The sequence below is a fragment of the Triticum dicoccoides genome, chromosome 7B (assembly GCF_002162155.2).
Source record: "Triticum dicoccoides isolate Atlit2015 ecotype Zavitan chromosome 7B, WEW_v2.0, whole genome shotgun sequence".
Classification (NCBI taxonomy): Eukaryota; Viridiplantae; Streptophyta; class Magnoliopsida; order Poales; family Poaceae; genus Triticum; species Triticum dicoccoides.
In genome coordinates, this window is record NC_041393.1 from 775,027,651 (window position 1) to 775,045,659 (window position 18,009).

Consider the following 18,009-nt stretch of genomic DNA (forward strand, 5'->3'; position numbering starts at 1 on the left):
ACTATCTATGGACACCCGCAAAAAAAAAACTATCTATGGAGGCATTGCTGCACAAGACATAGTGCACAACAGAAGCATCTATGGACAAGGCGTTACCAGCAGGAGAGCCCGATGATGCGGGAGAGCGGTTCGACTTACTGGACTTCGTGGGCTAGATAGGCCATTGTTGCCTAACGTGAGGTGACACATGGGCTTAAACAACCACTATGAAAATATGTTCTTAGGCTAAGAGAACTGATGCAAGAAAGATGTTAAAATCCAATAATAATGATTTTTTTCGTCTGATTGTATTTACATATGAAACTTGTAGCAAGAGAGGAACTAAGTGCCAGAATAGACGTTGTATTCTAATTAAGAGGTAAACCATGCAGAATAATATCCAGCAGAATAGGAATACAAAGAGGGCACCAACTATAAAAACTAAGTTGAAGCAACAACACAGAGATGATCCATAGGAACTAATTAAACTCAATAAGATGACATCTACATAAGCATTTTATGCAGAAAATTGGAGAGTACACTCCTGCACACGCAGATACATGAATACAGCCATTGTTTGTTTCTAACAAATGAGCCATATCTACCGCCTGAACAAAACCAATAAAAATGAAAAAAGAACATTATTTAACACATACATAAACATTAGAGATCACCATGGATATGAACTGTTTTGCAGATGTGATATTTTAAGGAAGCTTGTGGTCTCACGACTTGTTGGGCATGACGGCGTATGCGGTCTGCAACAGGGTAGCAATGAGTAGAATGGTGGCTGCTGCGAGGGAGATGAATGCCCAGGGGTTTCTGAAGTAGGTACTCATTAGGGTGGCCCGCCACTCGTGCCATGGCTCGCTACGGTAGGCATTCACCTTTGACACCACAGTATGGAGAGCATGCCCTCCGCCAAGAAGTTGGCCTCTATTCAGTGTACCGTTAAACAGTTTCGCCACCTTCTTGTCGCAACCTAGAAAATTTTTGAGGATCCCACTGGACCTCAGCAGCGCCACGTCCTTGGCCGAGATGATCATGTCATCCATGAACAACACATAGGCCGTCACGAGGTCGGTAACATCGAAATGCAGCCGCTCGAATGCCATCAGGTTGAGGCACGCGCACTCAGTTTCGTCGGTCATGTCGATCTCTGGCAAAGTCAGCACGCCGCCCTTGAAGTTAATGTCCAGCAGGTTGTTCCTCTCACTCTTCCTGAATTTGATTCCAGCCTGGTGGATTTCCAACGCTGAGGGCATTGCTTCATACTTGTAGTCCTTCGGTTCTTTGGTATCTTCGTTGTAGGTGAGGCTTGCACGATAGAGTAGCAAAAAAATAATCAGAAATTTATGTAGCATTGTAACTTCGATTATGACAAAATATTCAAGGTGTCTGAAAATTTTGGTGGCCAAACGGCATTGGATGAGCCGGATATAAAAAAAAAAGTTCCAGACAATCAGTGCACAGAAGTTTTGAGCACTAATTTTTATTTTTGTATGGAGCTCGTCAGATGTCATTCGGCCACAAAATTTTGCAAACACCCAAAATATTTTGTTATATCAAAGCCACAAATTATAAGATTATTTAATTTTCCAATAATTTTTTTTATTTTACTGTTCATTGAGGGTGTAGCTACATCCTACTTCAGAATATCCACACTCAGTGAAGGGATAAGTAGTGAGCACATGCAAAAAGTAAAGCTCACGGTTTAAGATCAATATTGTTGGCAAGAAAGAAAAAAAATAGGGTTACAGATATTGTATCGTGACTTTCATAAGGAAACTCTATCGAGAGGATGTAGAGGATGTAGATAGAGATATACTGGGATTGGAAACAACTGTAGTGAAGTGGAGTACCTGCAGATAGAGAGGATGTAGAAGTCCCAAGATCTTCTTGAGAACAAGCAGAGGCAACTGAATCTCAACTAGTAGCATGTCCGACCAGATAGTATTGCCTATTTGAAATCTGCCGTTCCTGCTGAAGACGGGATCATGCCACTCGTAATCCGAGAAAGGATGGCAAATAAACTCCAGCAGGAAGCAGCCGTCCGTGAGCATCATGTCCACAAAGCTCCGCCTGTCGTTCCGCCATTTGACATGGAGGTCCTTGCCGTATGCTGCCTGGAGCTCCTCGGCCACGTCATCGATGGCAGAGATGAAATCCTGGAGCGGACTCTCGCTCCGCTTGATGAGGTGCACCAACGCGCGGCGCTTGTGCTCCTCCATGGGCAGCAGGATGGGGTCGCCATGGTGGAAGGGGCCCAGAGACACCAGCTGCGGCTGGTACGCCTTGCTGTTGGTGCCCTTGAGCCACTCCGGAACCAGGTAGATGGATTGCGCCTTCCATCGTTGTTCCTCCATACTCCTGCTGCCTGCATTGTCATCTGCCAGCATCTTCTCCACGTCCACCACCCAGCTAGAGAGATGCTTCTCCTCGCCAGTCACGCTCACCCACTCCTGTCCCATCGCCATTTGGTGGCTCTCTTGTAACTGACTCCTTATCCTTACAAAGCCTTCTCTCTTGGGTTCCTTCTCTATATATAGACAGAACGGCAAGTACGTCAGTGCATTCTCGTATAGCTTCCTAAAGCTCAAATGGAAGGAAGTTTCCCAACATATATAATCACAAGGGACATAAATATGTCACCACACATTTGCGCTGGCTACCGTGCTAGTTTCATGAAGAGCCAACATGACTGATATGGTTCAGCCCTTTTATAAATACCTGCTGAATCAGCTCAGGGAGCATGCACGCAACTGAATCCCGGTGAAGATCCAGGAGGATGGGGCTTCCCGTTGTTTAGGGAAGAAAGGGTCACCAACTAACTCATAATCGTCGGTGGGAAGTACCTTTGCTGCCTTAAACTTTTTTGCGCCCTTTCCAAGGACAGAGATAAGCAGTATGACAGCGCAAAAGCGAAAAAATTGCACCATCAGAACATGCCGGGAGTAAGCAGGAGCGCGTTTGGTTGGTGATCTATGTAAGTACTATGGATCAGATCTGGTTCAATCGTTCATGAAGATAAAACATACTCTAACACATGACCATGCTGGCCATAATGCAATTACACAAGATCTGGTTCACCCGGCCACCACACAGCCACTCTCCCATACAAATGCATGGTCAAGCCACTAACTACTTGACCCACTAATCACTCCACTTGCACGTTAGCCACTACCTAGTCCACACATGTAGACCACTAAAAGCTCCTAGGGCATGCCGCAACCGCTTAACTCTAACAATGCCTTCCTTGAGAACTGGTAATGGTTAGGTCTAGTTTATTACTCTACCTTACCTGGGGCAGGCATGAAGGGGATCGATGCGAGATAGAAAGGAGGGGATCGATCCAGCAGACGCGGTGATCGATCTACGGAGGAGAAAGGTTGAGAGTGTGGGGGGGCTGGTCGACGGTCAGGGGGTTCGAAATGAGCGAGCCGTTGGAGACAGGAGCGGGCGAATGGTCGTGCGCGGTGCGCGCGCCGGCGGGGCCGGCGTCGGATTCCGGCTAGCAGCTGGTGCGTAGGGGCTCGGGGAGCTCGCCGGGGCGTGGCCCGCAAGCCCCGGCCCCAGAGTCGCCGGCGGGCAGGGCGGCACGGCCGGGGGGCAGCCGCTTTTGGGCCCTTGCGGGGTCGGAGTCGGAGGCGGAGGCGGAGTCGGAGGCGGAGTCGGAGAGCGAGTCGGCTGAGCGCGCTGCGAGGGGCCGTAGGGCGGCGCCGCCGGGTCCAACGATTGGCGACTTTGTGGCGTTCGCTGCGAGGGAGCAGCCTGGGGCGGCGCGGCGGCGGCGTAGGTTCGCGCCGGGAGGCAGGGGCCACCGGGCGTTGGCTGCGCGCGTTTGGAAACCGGCGACGCCGCCCAGTGGAAACGCTGCGGCGGTGGCAGCCGGGGCCATTCGGTCCAAATTGGCGGGGTTGCTGGTTGGCGCAGGGGAGGCGTCGGCGGCGGCGGCAGGCGAGCAGGAGTGGCCGCGTCTGGCCTGCTCCCCCACCCCCGGCTGCACGGTGGCGGTGGCGGCGGCGACGCCGGCGGCGGGGACCGGGGCAGGCGCGTCCCTGGCGATGGAACCTAGGGTTGCGGGTACCGGTAGCCGGGCCGTCGTGGGCCCTGGTGGGCCGGGGCCCGTTTCGGCTTGCGCGGGGCCGCCCAGGCTGGAAGTGGCTGTGGTGGAGGGCCCGGGGCGGCCTGCGCTGGGCCGAGAGCGGTCCAGCCCACCGGGTCAGCCCAGTCGTCCTGCGCTTGGGTAAATGGGTGGCAAAGGGTAGTCGGGAGCCCTGGTTAGGGTTTCCTGCTGCCAAAAGAGACGTGCGGCGCTGGGCTCACTTGGCTCGGCGCATCACGCTTGCTCCCCCACTCTCTCCCCTTCGTAGATCCTTCGCGGAGGCGGTGATGGGGGACCGGCGGCCGGAGAAGAGGCCGATGGAGGCGGCGGATCGGCGGGCAGAGAAGAGGCCGATGGAGGCGGCGGATCGGCGGGCGGAGAAGAGGCCGATGGAGGCGGCGGATCTGGAGGCGGAGCGCAGGCGGGAGCGGGATCTGCGTGAGAAGGCGAAGAGGGAGATGCGCGGCAGAGGAGATGACAGAGGCGAGAGGGAGCTTCGTGCGGCGCGGGAGGAGCGTGGCACGCAGGCGGAGCCACAGGGTCGCGAGGGGGATTGGGGTCCTCCTCCGCCATGGTGGATCCAGCAACAACAAGAAAAGAAGTAGAGGAAGAAGGCCGCGCAGCAGCGTCGGGAGCTGGAGCGCAAGGCGGTGGCGCACCCCTTGTGCGGTGGGGGTCATGGGGATCCCCTGGCACAGCAGCAGCGGGCGTCGGCTGAGACGCGCGGGGGGCGCCGATCCTGACAACAAAGGGAACGGCGGGGGAGCCAATCCCGGTGGAAGATGTGCCGGAGGTGGAGTGCTTCAAGTGCGGCAGACTTGGACACTACCAATCCAAGTGCACTTTCAAGCCACTTTGTGTGCTGTGCAACGAGGAGGGCCATGCCTCCGCTGCTTGCCCTTCGCGTGGCAAGGCGGTCAAGCTTTAGATTATGGGGCGTGCTATTACGGGAGAGGGCTTCTTTTGCCTTGAATTTGCTGAAGATGCGGAGGAGGAACGGCCGGTGGACCAGAAGGTGGCTAATGCGGCAATCCTCTCGGCGGATCCGGGCAAACTTAACCTGAAGATTCTGAAACAGGAACTCAAGAACATCGTCACGAGTGATTGGGACTGGCAGGTTACGCAGGAGGGCGACGATGACTTCCTGGTGGTGTTCCCCTCTGCGGATCTTCTGCACATGGCCAAGTCAAGTGGAAAACTTTTCCTTCCCTCTCATGACATAACCGCAAGGGTGCGGGACAGACTGTATGAGGTGATCCAACCGATGAGCATGCCGGAAGTGTGGGTTAAGCTTCATGGCATTCCACAAAAACACCGCAGGGAGGATAGGGTCAAGGAGGACTTTAAGATGCTGGGGCGCCCAATTGTGGTGGATGAACTGTCACTTATCCGGTTGGGGCCAGTCAGGATGAAACTTGCTTGCAAGGCACCAGAGAAGTTGAATGGCACGGTGGAAGTTTGGTTTAACCATGAAGGGTACCAAGTTAAGGTCGATGTGGAGCGGCCGAACCCGCGTAGGGGCGTGGGTGGAGCGGGGTCGGGTGTGGGGGGCTCGGGCTCGGGCTCGGGCGCGCCCCAGCCTCCACCCCCACCAAAAGAGGGGGCCACGGATCCGGCGGGCCCTTGTGTTGACAAAGGCAGGGCAGAGGCTGGGCAGGGCTCTGGGCAGCAGCGTTTGGATGTGGTTATGGGAGGGGAAGAAGAGGATCTCGAAGACAGTATGCTGGACACCTCCATTGACACAGAGACTTGGAACCAGTTGGGCGTGATGGAAGGGCAGGCGATGGTGGTGGCGACCCAGGACACGGCAGTTAGCGGCCCGCACCTGGCGCGTGACTTGGCAGGTGCCTTTGACGAGTATGGATCCAACTTACCGCAGCTGCTTCCTTCGCCTCGCCCCTCTTTGGCCCTGGCGTCGGGGACGGTGGTTGGCGCAGGGCTGGAGGGGGGAGGACTGCAATTCCATCCTCTCCGTTGGCGGTGCAGGACGGGGCTGCTGAGCTCAACAAGGTTGGCACCACTCCTGGCTCCGGAAAGCGGGGTTCCGGGGGAGCGGGCAGGCCGCCCAAGAAGACGGCGGGCAGGAAGCCGGGTCCCAAGACCGCGGTTCAGCCTGCTGCAAGCATGGCGGCGTCTCTGCGTGGCGAGCTGGGGTCGGAGTTGGCGGCGGGTGATGTGGGCTGCAAGGCCAAGCGCTCCAAGGCCACGCCGGTGGCGACGCGGGAACCAAGCACTAGGGCGAAGGCCAAGCTGGGGGACCTGTCTTCTCTGGAGAGCGCGAAGCTGAGGGCAGTGGACAAGAACTAGGACGTGTCAGGTAACCCTCTTCCCTCTTTTAAAATTCTCAGCGCGTTCTCAGACGATCATCTTGCGTCGATTTTACATGATAGTGGAGTGGAGTTGGGGTCTAGCTCTGCTGATATTATCCCATTAGTCCGGGCGCGTGAGGAGGCGCAGGCTGCCTTGGCAAAGGCGGCAGCGCGCTGCCAGGCCTCGGATGCACAGGACAATTGCCCAGGGGGCAGTTGGTGGTGGTGGTGCCCGAAGGGGAAGCAGAGCCGAGGGAAGGCTCTGACTTACCCTCTTCTAGTCGTGTTCCGGCTCGGAAGCGCGTGCAAAAGGCGGTGAGCTCGCGAGGAGTTCGCCTCCGTAACCGAGTGTTGTAATGCATTTTTTATTCTGGAATATTCGGGGTTGTGGCCACGTAGGGCGTCGCACGCAGCTCCGGGAATATATGGCCAAGGAGCGCATCGATATTGTTTCGTTACAGGAAACCATTAAGGTTGACTTTTTGCATAGGGATCTTCTGGCGATTGATCCTTTACAGCGGTTTACCTGGCGCTGGGTGCCTTCTGCGGGCCATTCTGGTGGCCTGCTCATGGGTTGTAATGAGGACGTTTGTGAGGTCCTGGCGTGGGATTTTGGGTTTTTTTGCATTATGGCCATGGTTAGGCAGCGGGCTTCGAACCTGGTTTGGGCTGTCATTGGGGTTTATGGGCCTGCGGATCACTCGAGGTCGGAAGGTTTCCTTGATGAGGTTTCCGCGATGGTAGGGGCCAAGTGGGCAGCGAACCTCCTGGTCGTTGTGGGAGGAGATTTTAAGTTGATCCGAGCGGGGTCGGATAAGAACAATGGCAATGTGGATTGGGCTAGGGTGTCCCTTTTCAACAATGCTATTGCGGCAGCCTCGCTTCGGGAGGCTGCTCGGACCGGAGCGAGATTTACGTGGACCAACAAACAGCTCCGCCCGGTTAGGTCAGTTCTCGATCGTGTCTTCTTCACCCCGGAGTGGGAAGCGCTTTTTCCGATGTGCTCTTTAGTGGCCGAAACTAGGATCGGCTCTGATCACATCCCTCTGATCTTCTCCTCAGGGGAGGAGCAGAGGCGCCGTAGCAGCAGATTCTTTTTCGAATCTGCCTGGTTCGAAGCAGAGGGCTTCGAGGCCATGGTGCATGAGAGGTGGGCGGCCATTGTGTCGCAGGTGGGCCCCCAAAGGGGCCCGGCTGAGTTTTGGTCGGCGGCGGCAGCTAAGCTCCGCGCTTTCCTTAGGGGATGGGGAGCGAATTTTGGTAGCGATTCCAAAAAGGAGCGGGCCAAGATTTTGGCCCAAATAGCAACGCTTGATGCGGAAGCAGACGTGCGCATGTTCTCCGAGCAGGAGTGGGCGCTGCGATATGCGCTGGAAGACCAAGTGCTCTCCATCCTGAGAGCGGAAGAGGAGTACTGGCACCGTAGGGGCGGCATCAAGTGGGTGACCAAAGGTGACGCAAACACAGGGTACTTCCATGCGTTCACCAATGGGAGAAAACGCAAAGGTTCTATTCTACGCCTTAACCACGGGGATAGGGTTTTGGTCACCCAGGCAGAGATTTGCAATCACATTTATGAATTCTTCATTGGCCTGTTGGGGACGGCTGAGGAGAAGCAGCTCTGCCTTCGGGAGGATTTGTGGGGTCCTCACGAACGGGTTTCTCAGGAAGAAAACGCAGGACTTGCCTTGTCTTTTTTCCGGAGGAGATTGATCGTGCGCTGTCTTCCATGAAGACGGGCACGGCCCCGGGGCCTGATGGGTGGCCGGTGGAGTTCTTCAAAAAATTCTGGCCTAGCCTAAAACAAGTGTTCCACGCAATTGTCAATGGCTTCGCGTTGGGACAGGTGGACCTGGCTCATTTAAACTTTGGGGTGATTAGTCTTATCCCCAAAGTTAAGGGCGCAGACAGCATCAGGTTATTTAGGCCTATCACGCTCATTAATGTGCCATTCAAGTTGTGCGCCAAAGCCTATGCTGTCAGGCTGACTCCTATTGCTCAAAGGGTGATCAGTAGGAGTCAGACTGGGTTCATCAAGGGGCGCAATATTTTGGAGGGACCAGTTGCGCTTGTGGAGATCGTGCATGAGCTTAAACATACGAAAGGGCAAGGAGTATTGCTCAAGCTTGACTTCGAGAAAGCCTATGACCGCGTGAACTGGGAGTTCGTGCGGGAGGTGCTGCTCAAAAAGGGTTTTGACGCAGGCTTTGTTCATAGGATGATGCACTTGATTAGCTGTGGGAATACAACGGTGTCGATCAACGGGGAGATGGATAAATTTTTCCGGAACAAAAGGGGACTTCGGCAAGGAGACCCTAGCTTCCCTTTGATCTTTAACTTTGTGGCAGACGCACTTGTTGCGATGGTCGCGAGGGCCCGAGGGGCGGGTCACGTGAAAGGCGTAGTGCCTCACCTCATCCCAGGGGGGGGGGTGACGCATCTGCAATACGCGGATGATACAATGCTGTTATTTCAGCCTGATGATCACAGCATCGCTACTATCAAGCTGCTCCTCCTAGCTTTTGAAATGCTATCAGGGCTCAAGATTAATTTCCTCAAAAGTGAGGTAATTATATTGGGATTGGACCAACTCGAACGTGTCCGTATAGCCAATCTTCTTAATTGTAAACTAGGGAGTTTTCCAATTAAGTAGCTAGGGCTACCGATCGCGCCTAAAAACCTTACCATCTCTGAATGGGAACCGTTGTATGGTAAGGCCGCCAATAGGGTTAGCCCATGGCGGGGACACTTTATGTCTTCGGCGGCTCGGTTGATTCTTACCAACTCGAGCCTGTCTTTCCTCCCTCTGTTTACGATGGGGATGTTCTTGTTAGCTGATGGGGTGCATGGGAAGTTAGATACACCGCGTTCAAAATTCTTTTGGGAAGGAGAGGGCCACAAAAGGAAATACCATATGTTAAAATGGGTGGCGGTCTGCCGTCCTAAGAAGTATGGTGGGCTAGGGATCACTAATTCTAAACTTATGAACGTAGCGCTGCTATCAAAATGGTGGTGGAAGCTCGCGACTAAGGAAGAGGGTCTGTGGGCAGACCTTCTGCGGGCCAAATACTTCCCGGACGGGGATGTATTTAACGCCAAGGCTTCGGGCTCGCCGTTTTGGAATGGGCTCCTGGCGGTTAGACCAGCCTTCGCGCTGGGGGCGAGATTTGAGGTGAATAGCGGCAACTCGACTAGGTTCTGGTTAGATCGCTGGTTGGGTGACAAGCCGCTTTGGCAAGAGTTCCCGCAGTTATATCAGGTAACGGCGGACCCGCTACTCATGGTGGGAGAGGCTCTTCGCGCTACGCCGCCTTTGATTAACTTTCGGAGACAGTTGAATGCGGCGGAATTAGCAAGTTGGGGCTTGCTTCAGACGCGGCTGGAACAAATTTTGGTAAATGTAGATGAGGATACGGTTTCTTGGGACCTCTCCGTGTCTCGGAAATTCTCAGTGAAGTCCCTTTACAATAAGCTGAAGGAGGGCTCTGCGGTGGATATTGCCAGGAACCTATGGAAGGCTAGGGTGCCGTTAAAGATTAAGATCTTTATGTGGCAGTTATTTCGCAATAGGCTACCGACGGCGGAGAACGTAGCCAAACGGAATGGGCCTTCGGACGGGACGTGCGTGGTATGTGAGTCGCTAGAGGACGCGAACCACGCCATGTTCCAATGCGCTCTGGCACGCTTTGCCTGGAGCGCGGTGCGACAGGTTTTCCAACAGAATTGGAATTCTAGCACTGGGTCTGAGCTGCTGTCTATTTTACAGGCACAGAGGGGTGCCAAGGCCAGGATCTTGTGGACCTGCGTAGGGGCCTTACTCTGGTCCCTTTGGACTGTGCGTAATAAAATGAATATGGAACATAAGTTTCCTTCCAATCCTACTGATGTTATCTTCAAATGCCATTTATTTTTACAGAGTTGGGCACCGCTGGGGAAGCAATGTGATGCAGACCATTTGAAGAGCACTATGGAGAAGATCGCTACTTGTATCCCAAGACTGCGGCACGCGAATTGAAGCGTATCTTGTTCCTCTAGGGTCTTGTTTGTGAGCTAGAGTGGGTCGGGTCCCCTCTTAGTTTGTTGTTTTCATTATGTCGTGCGTGGCTGTTGTAGCCTCTTGAGACTGTGATGTTATGTGTAGTATGTGGCGTGCAAACCTTGGATGCTGCCTAAGTGGCTTTATTAATTTAAAGCCGGACGCGCCTAGCGTCTTTGTTCCAAAAAAACCTGGGGCAGGCATGATCCAAAATTATTCATTTACGCATCAGCAGTGGTGGAACTAGCAATCGGAATTTGAGTGTACATAGCTCATGTAAAACAGTAAAAAGACCAATAGATAATATGTTAAGATGAAAAAAAAATAGCGACAAATGCACCAGGGCAGAAATATTATATGGTATTGGTCTGCATACTTCATTTTTTATGGACAGAAAAATGGATGTACACAAACTTAAAGATGTTAAACACTTTACATTTTTCTAAATTAAAAATATTGCATTTATAAAATGTAAACCTGTATAAAATATATTCTGTTGTATATGAAAATTTTATAAATGTAAATATAAAAAGTAAAAAATTTCATCACATATACGGAAAATATTTGTGATAATTATAAACTGTTGCACATTTCAAAAGAAATGTACAATACATTGTAAGAACGTTTATCCAATGTAGAAAAATTCTTTGCGTAATTCAATAAAAAAATTATGTATTAAAAAATACAAGCTATATTTACAAATATCTTCACAGGTTACAAAAAATTGTTTGTACATTTTGAAATACAAACTGTACAATGTAGAAAAATATTAGCATGGTTCAGAAAAAATATTTTTTATAAATTGAAAAATGATTCAACATGTATTTCAAAAAAAGTTAACAAGTATTTGAAAGCAAATATGATACAAATTTTTGTAAAAAATGGTAACCATGTAAAAACAAGCCCAATGAAAATTGAAAAAACAAAAAAATAAAATAAAACCAAGAAAGAAACAAAGAAATAAAAGTTTAATTGAAGAAATAAAAAAACTTTGAAAAATAAAAAAAATGGAAGCATAAAGAAGAAAATTTTCAAAATAAAAAACTGTTGAATAAAGTCAGAAGAAAACGACAATAAGAAAAAAAGGAAACCCTGCGAACCGAGCGAATGCAACGAACGACAAACAGCTAAATGGCTCATAGGCGATTCCTCATAGGACTCTGTTATGGGTGAGACATAGCATTTTGCGCAAATTTGATCCCATGCAAAACACTAATGGGCTTGATTCCCTTGTTTTTTCGTACCCCCGCCCATGTTGCGGCACAAAAGAAATTGGCTACCAGTTTTTGATTGATTCCGAAAACTGCATGAAACCAAAAGTTATTCATGGATTTGAAATATGTTTGTCAATTGTTAAATTTTGGAAACTTAAAAGATATTCATGAAATTTAAAAAGTTCATATCTCAACATGTCCATGAATTTAATAAAATGTCACTGAAGTTAATTTATTATTTAAAAATGTTCATAAAATAAACTTTACCAGATAAAAAGAATCATGTAGTTTTACTAAAATGTATGATTTAATAAATGTTCATATTTGTCTTATATTCTACTTAAATTTAATTTCACGATTTTGAAATTTTTTAAGATTTAAAAAATTATTCATGAATTCAAAAATTCATTAATATTAAAAAGTTTGCATGAATTAAAAATATTTGCATGAATTAAAAAATAAAAAAATGTTCATGACTTAAAAAATGCTTGTGTATTAAAAAAATGCAAAAAATATTCATGAAATATTAAATTCACAAATTTTGAATATGGCTGTGAATTAGAAAACTCGTGCTATGCCATATTTGTAGCATCATGTGTGTGTTCATTAAGTGGACTGAAATTGAAAGAATGAAAAAAAGAGAGATAGAATGAGTGAGAGAAACGGTCACCTCAAGGTTTTATGTGTTGAGAGAATGAGTAATAATGTAGCTGCATGGAATGACTGTTTGCAATTTCTGTTGTTGACAATTTTCTTATTGAAGAATTTGCAAACATAGTGGCAGTGTTCGGCTATAATAGCTGTGACCGTTAAGAGTGTTGTGGATGTCATCTCAATTATTAATTAATGTGTTTGCGGTAGTGTTCTGGGTGATGTTGACTGTCAAATGGTTGATGTTGACTGTCAATTATTAACTAATTTTCAAATGGTTGATGTTGACTGTCCCAAGGTTGCCTGAATCTAGAGGTAAATTGGGCCAACTGTAGGTTTTATTTGATCTATTTGTTTGCTAGAATACTTATTTCCACTTGTTGATTCAATTCCTCATGCATTCAGCGGATCAACAGCTGATAGATGAACAAGAAACATAGCATGCTAGCTGTGCTTTGGGTTTTCTGGTCCCCTGAATATCACTAACATTCATTGCACTTCATCTTTAATTCCTTGCCTGACATACTATTAAATTTACTGAACAAGAAACGAAGTTGATAAATAGTTATACCATGCGACAGGAAATCATGAGTCGCACAATTTCTTAGTAGCTATAGCCATACAAATATTGCGGCACAATATTTTTTCAGCAGTCAAATAGCACATTGGAAGTGGAAGACCACCTATATCAACACTTATATACGGTCTAGGGATTTGAATCTACGCCTTGTACATTTTTCACCGGCACATCAAAACCCTACTTAAAAAATAGGGTATTTAATTGTGATATTACAAAATATCTTGTTTGTGATTTACACGCCAAGATCAGCGTCTACCTGTATTTTTCGTACAATACTTGAGGAAAAAAAGAATAAGAATGTGACAGCACATTTATTCTATCCAGAACAACTCTGCTCAATTCATGCAGGTTTCAGATTGCGCAAACAGATTCTCCAAGGTGGATGTTTATACACGTCTAGTTGCTCTCTTCGTGTTGATAGCCATATTGACTCCTTCACTGCGGTTTTGCTATTCTTGATTTCTTGACTGCAGTACTTTCAATTGGTGTGATGACATTGTCTCGTTACTGAAAGAGAATCAAAGGGTTAGCAAATATGCATGTTCAACATGCATAACCGTTGAGTGATCATATATACCTGTCCATACTGAATTACTGAATACATTGCCTTCTTGCTAATACTTTCCAATCCTTGCAGCGTACTGATAACCTTTTTTATCAGAGGCCTCTTTGTGTGGTCTGGATGCACGCAGATCATACCTACCTCGATGCATCTCCTTATTTGTTCGCAAACTGTCTCCACGGATACATACCCTGGTGATCTCTGCAACACTTTTCTCCATTTCTCAAGCGTCTGTGGAATCAAAACAAAAATCAACAATGTTATTGTGCAAAAGGTACAATGCAACATCGTGTCTCTGACACAAAGACCTTCGTCATAAATGTGAGACATAATTTCCTTACAAGCTCGATGTAGTCATCTGAAGGTGTTCTTGTAACGTCTGGGTAGTCCCTTTGTCCTGTTACTACCTCCAAGATTATTACTCCCAAACTAAATATGTCTGACATTGGTGTAATTTTACCTTCAAGTATAAATTCGGGTGCCATGTAACCTCTGAATGACAAAAGGAATACAATTTTGAAGTGCTTGAAAACACATATTATTTCTTATGACTAGAATGTATGGTACTTAAAACTGGCATTAACTTACAATGTTCCATCACGAGATTTAGTGTAGATAGTTTGTTGTTGGTATAGTAGTCTTGCCAGACCAAAGTCTGCGATTTTTGGTGTCATACCGTTATCGAGCAACATGTTCGCAGGTTTCAGATCCAGGTGGATAATAGGCTTATCGATTTCTTCATGAAGGTGGCATAAACCATAGCAAATCACCTCAATTATATTGTACCGTGTGCTCCAATCAAGTCCAGAAGATTCATCTGCATTTGTAACCAAAAGAAGAGAAGGCATTCTGAGACAGATATTACATAAAAATCTATGATTGTTATTCCCTAGATAATATGTGAGAGGGCTACAAAATTTTACTACATGTTTCCATTTGTTGGTTGTAGACTGATACCAGAACCACATATTGATCCATGGTAACACTAACATATGTGAGTAAAATGTTGTTTTCTTAGAGCTATATGCTCAAAACTTGTCAAACTTGGCGAACTACAGTTTAAAACAAAGATGGAGCTGAGAAATAACCTGATATGTACTTATCAAGGCTTCCCTTTGACATATACTCCAAGCAAAGTAACATTTCCGCCATTTCAGCAAAAAAATATTTCCCTTCGTATGGCAAAAACTCTTTCTTCACTTCATAGCAGTGGCCTACACATCGCACTATATTGGGGTGCTGAAGCATTGTAAGATGACAGACCTCACGCTCGAATTGATCCCTCTCGCCTGGCTTTAACGACGACAGGATCTTCTTCACAGCAATAATTTCCCCATTTCGCCGTACTCCCTGTTTGAGTTTTTGGATCAAGTGTGGTTACAGTCTTAGAGACAGAGATAAGTTTGTTTGAAACAAAAGAAACACATCCAACCTTGGGGTAATGTTCAGTGATTTGTACCTTATATACCACACAAAACCACCTTGGCCAAGTATTCGTTCCTTGGAGAAGTTATCTGTGATCTCTTTTAAATCCTGCAGTGATATACTGTGTGGTCTTGAGCTCTCAGCCTGTATTAGTATGGTTTCCAGGTTACTGGGAATATGATGATTCATGGAGCATGCTGCAGAACCATCGATCAGCACGACACGCTTTGAGGTTGTTCCAGGGAAGGGACCATCATGATGGTCATCAGAACTCGAATTGGCTTTACCATCAGGCACCATCATCATCCGCACAGCCGGGTAATCGTCCTCTGCGTCCACAAGGAGATCTAGAGAGCATGCAGAACCAGCGTTGATCGGTGTGGAACTTTTCAAGATCATGCTGGTGAAGGGGCCATTGTCGATATTTGTGACAGTTAAACTGCCACCAGGGTTATTCATGTCTTTCGGCTCTCGCACATCACAACCCATCTGCTTTTGCAAGCAAAATTGATTGATATTTTGGATTTGACCACACCCTTGAACATATCTCAATTTACTTAAACTGAATATATTTTCAGGCAAAATTGCAATGTTGTCACTGATATGAAGTAATTGCAAGTGGTAAAGAGCACATAATGATCCGGGCAATTCAGAGATTGAAGTATGTCTGAGGTTCAAGTACCGCAGGAGCTTCAATTCACCAACAGATTCAGGTAGCTTGTGGCTGTTGTAAAAGCACAAATAGAGTACACGCAACTTCAAATTTTGCAGCACCTGCTGGAAAATATCTCTTGCATCATCTACTAGTGGTTCAATGCAGACAAAGGTACGTAAATGATGTAGCCTGCAGATAGAGTGATGATGTTGCTTCAAACTCTCCACACAAACAGATAGATATCGAACAGTGTGTGGTATTGTTGCCACCTTATCATCTTCTAATCTGAAGCAGAACGTTCTAGACAGTGACTCTGCCAAATCATAAACCAGATCATTCATAACATAGTAGTCCGGGACTATGCCATCTGTGTAAACTGGTTTAAAGAATGAAACTGAGAGCATCTCATTAAAGCAAACACTCCCAATATCTTCCATTGTCTCATTCAGATTGCCTGTCTCTGGATCAATAAGTCCCTCTGCTACCCACATGTGAACCAAATCCTTCATGATATAGCGGTGGCCTTTTCTATATAAACTGCAATATAGAAAACACCTCTGCACACTTGGATCTAGCTTCTCGTAACTCCACAGAAGTGCACTACCTAGATCGCTTAAGTTGTCAAGCCTTAGAGCACCTTCCCATGCAATCTTATCCTTTTTCCTACTCAGTTGCGTACCCACAGTTTTTGCTGCCAGAGGAGATTTTGCAAGTCTTTTGGCAAGCTTCTCTGCAATAGTTTCTAGCTGCTCACGCAACCTCTGGTCTCTGATTGCTGAGCCAGAAAAGGCATGGCCCTTGAAGAGTGCTAAGATATCTGTATCTTTCATGTCGTTCAAACGAATAATTTCATTACAGAAAAGATGAGCTGGGAGTATATCTGATCGAGAATTTACCAAAACTTTGCTTCCGGTCTGTTGAGAAACAAGAGGAACCAGTAGTTGCTCCCACTCCATCTCGCTGGAGCTTTTTTCAAACCAGACATCGTCCAACACAAGAAGGTATCTCTTCGACTTTTGCAGTATCTCCCATAAGTTGCACTGTAGAGTATCAAGATTAGCAACACGTGGGCACTCCCCCTTTGATATTGATTCAATAATCTCCTGTGTGTGGCATCTAATATCAATTCTGCGCGAGATGCAGACCCACATCCTGACATCAAAATGTTCTTTCACCCTCTTGTCATTGTAAACATGTTGCGCCAAGGTGGATTTTCCCATGCCTCCAAGTCCAACAATGGCTAGACCAGAATACCTACTTGTACGAGGATCAACATCAATTGGCTTGGTGAGAAGATCTATAATATCATCACGATCCGTGTCAGGCCCAATCACTCTCGGAGGTGGTATTGATGTGACCACTGGAATAACAGCTGCCGGTACCGCTGATGCCTCAGCACTATTACAAGCAGGTATGCAAAGCAGTTCACGGAGGCCCTTGGCTTTCACATGGATAAGCTTCAATTCCTTCAGCTGGTCGAGTAGCTTTCTGTTCTTTACGTGCAGATTGGACAACCTACTATACGCAGAAAGTAGAGGCTTCATAAAAGCATTACTAGAAGATGCTTGCTCCGGCAAAGATCCCTGCCCGCTCTCTGCTTTGTGCTTGAGGAGGTTGTACTCATGCTCATCTAGCAGGTCGTCAGTCTTGCAGAAGGCTCCTTTGAGATCCTGGAGCCACATGTCCAACATTGGCCTGTGAGAGCCCTTGTCGGCTGCTTCAATCAGTATCGTGAACTGCGGCATGATGTTGGTCACTAGTTCATGGAGCTCATGCGCCATGTCCACACCAAGGTACCCTGAAGAATAAGCAAGGAGCCTCTTCATGGTCGGTGATACCACAAAGTCTAAGCTGGCCTGTAAGCGAGCCATAGCCATGGCCACCTTCGCTGTGAAGCAGTAAGGGAAGAACCGGTGGGAAAATATGAGATCCAACAACGAAAAGATGGGAAATTGGCTGAATTACTATGAAGCCAGATCATGTGTGTGTGTGTGTGTGTGTGTGTGTGTGTGTGTGTGTGTGTGTGTGTGTGTGTGTGCGTGCGCGTTATCAAGAAATCCTGCTGAGTGAGTCAAATAGGATATAAAAAAATTATAGGAAGAAGTTTTTCCGCAGAGAGGGCAATGAATGGTGTGAAACATAGGAGAGAAGGTAAACGATGATAGATGGGAGCATCTTCTCTAAAGACAGGCCATGGAACTGCTTTTGGAATGGAAACAACAGGTGAAGAAAATAATGAATGCAACCTGCTTGTGCAGAAAACAAGGAGATAAATTAGTGAACTGGAACAGAGATAATAAGCATAGTCGCTACAAACAGATTGGAGAAGGCTAACACTGAAAAGTGACAATACAGAGAAAACGTGTGGAGATCTTTCACGGATGAACTGGAAAGGAGATAATAAGCATAGTCGCTACAAAGGGCATTGAAAGCACGTCGCTGGAACAACTGGGACAATGAAGGGGGATTTGAGGTTGCAGGAGAGACTGATTA

General features: G+C 47.5%; 1 protein-coding gene and 1 pseudogene across 1 annotated transcript; both read right to left on the reverse strand.

The window, feature by feature from the left end:
* Positions 1-541: 541 nt before the first annotated feature.
* LOC119335307 (putative UPF0481 protein At3g02645) lies at positions 542-2,456 on the reverse strand. The gene is made up of 2 exons (XM_037607445.1): positions 1,808-2,456; positions 542-1,348 (listed from the first exon to the last, which is right to left on the reverse strand). Exons 1-2 carry the CDS (start codon positions 2,454-2,456, stop codon positions 705-707), a joined length of 1,293 nt encoding a protein of 430 aa, XP_037463342.1. The 3' UTR covers positions 542-704.
* A 10,423-nt stretch (positions 2,457-12,879) lies between these two features.
* On the reverse strand, positions 12,880-17,639 carry LOC119338966 (annotated as a pseudogene).
* Between the last annotated feature and the right edge of the window lie 370 nt (positions 17,640-18,009).

Bases quoted from the DNA above. Each gene is read 5' to 3' on its own strand.
- LOC119335307 (XM_037607445.1), bottom strand. From the start codon at position 2,456: ATGGCGATGGGACAGGAGTGGGTGAGCGTGACTGGCGAGGAGAAGCAT. The intron at 1,349-1,807 runs GTATATCTCTAT...TCATAATCGAAG, and splicing joins TACAGTTGTTTCCAATCCCA to TTACAATGCTACATAAATTT.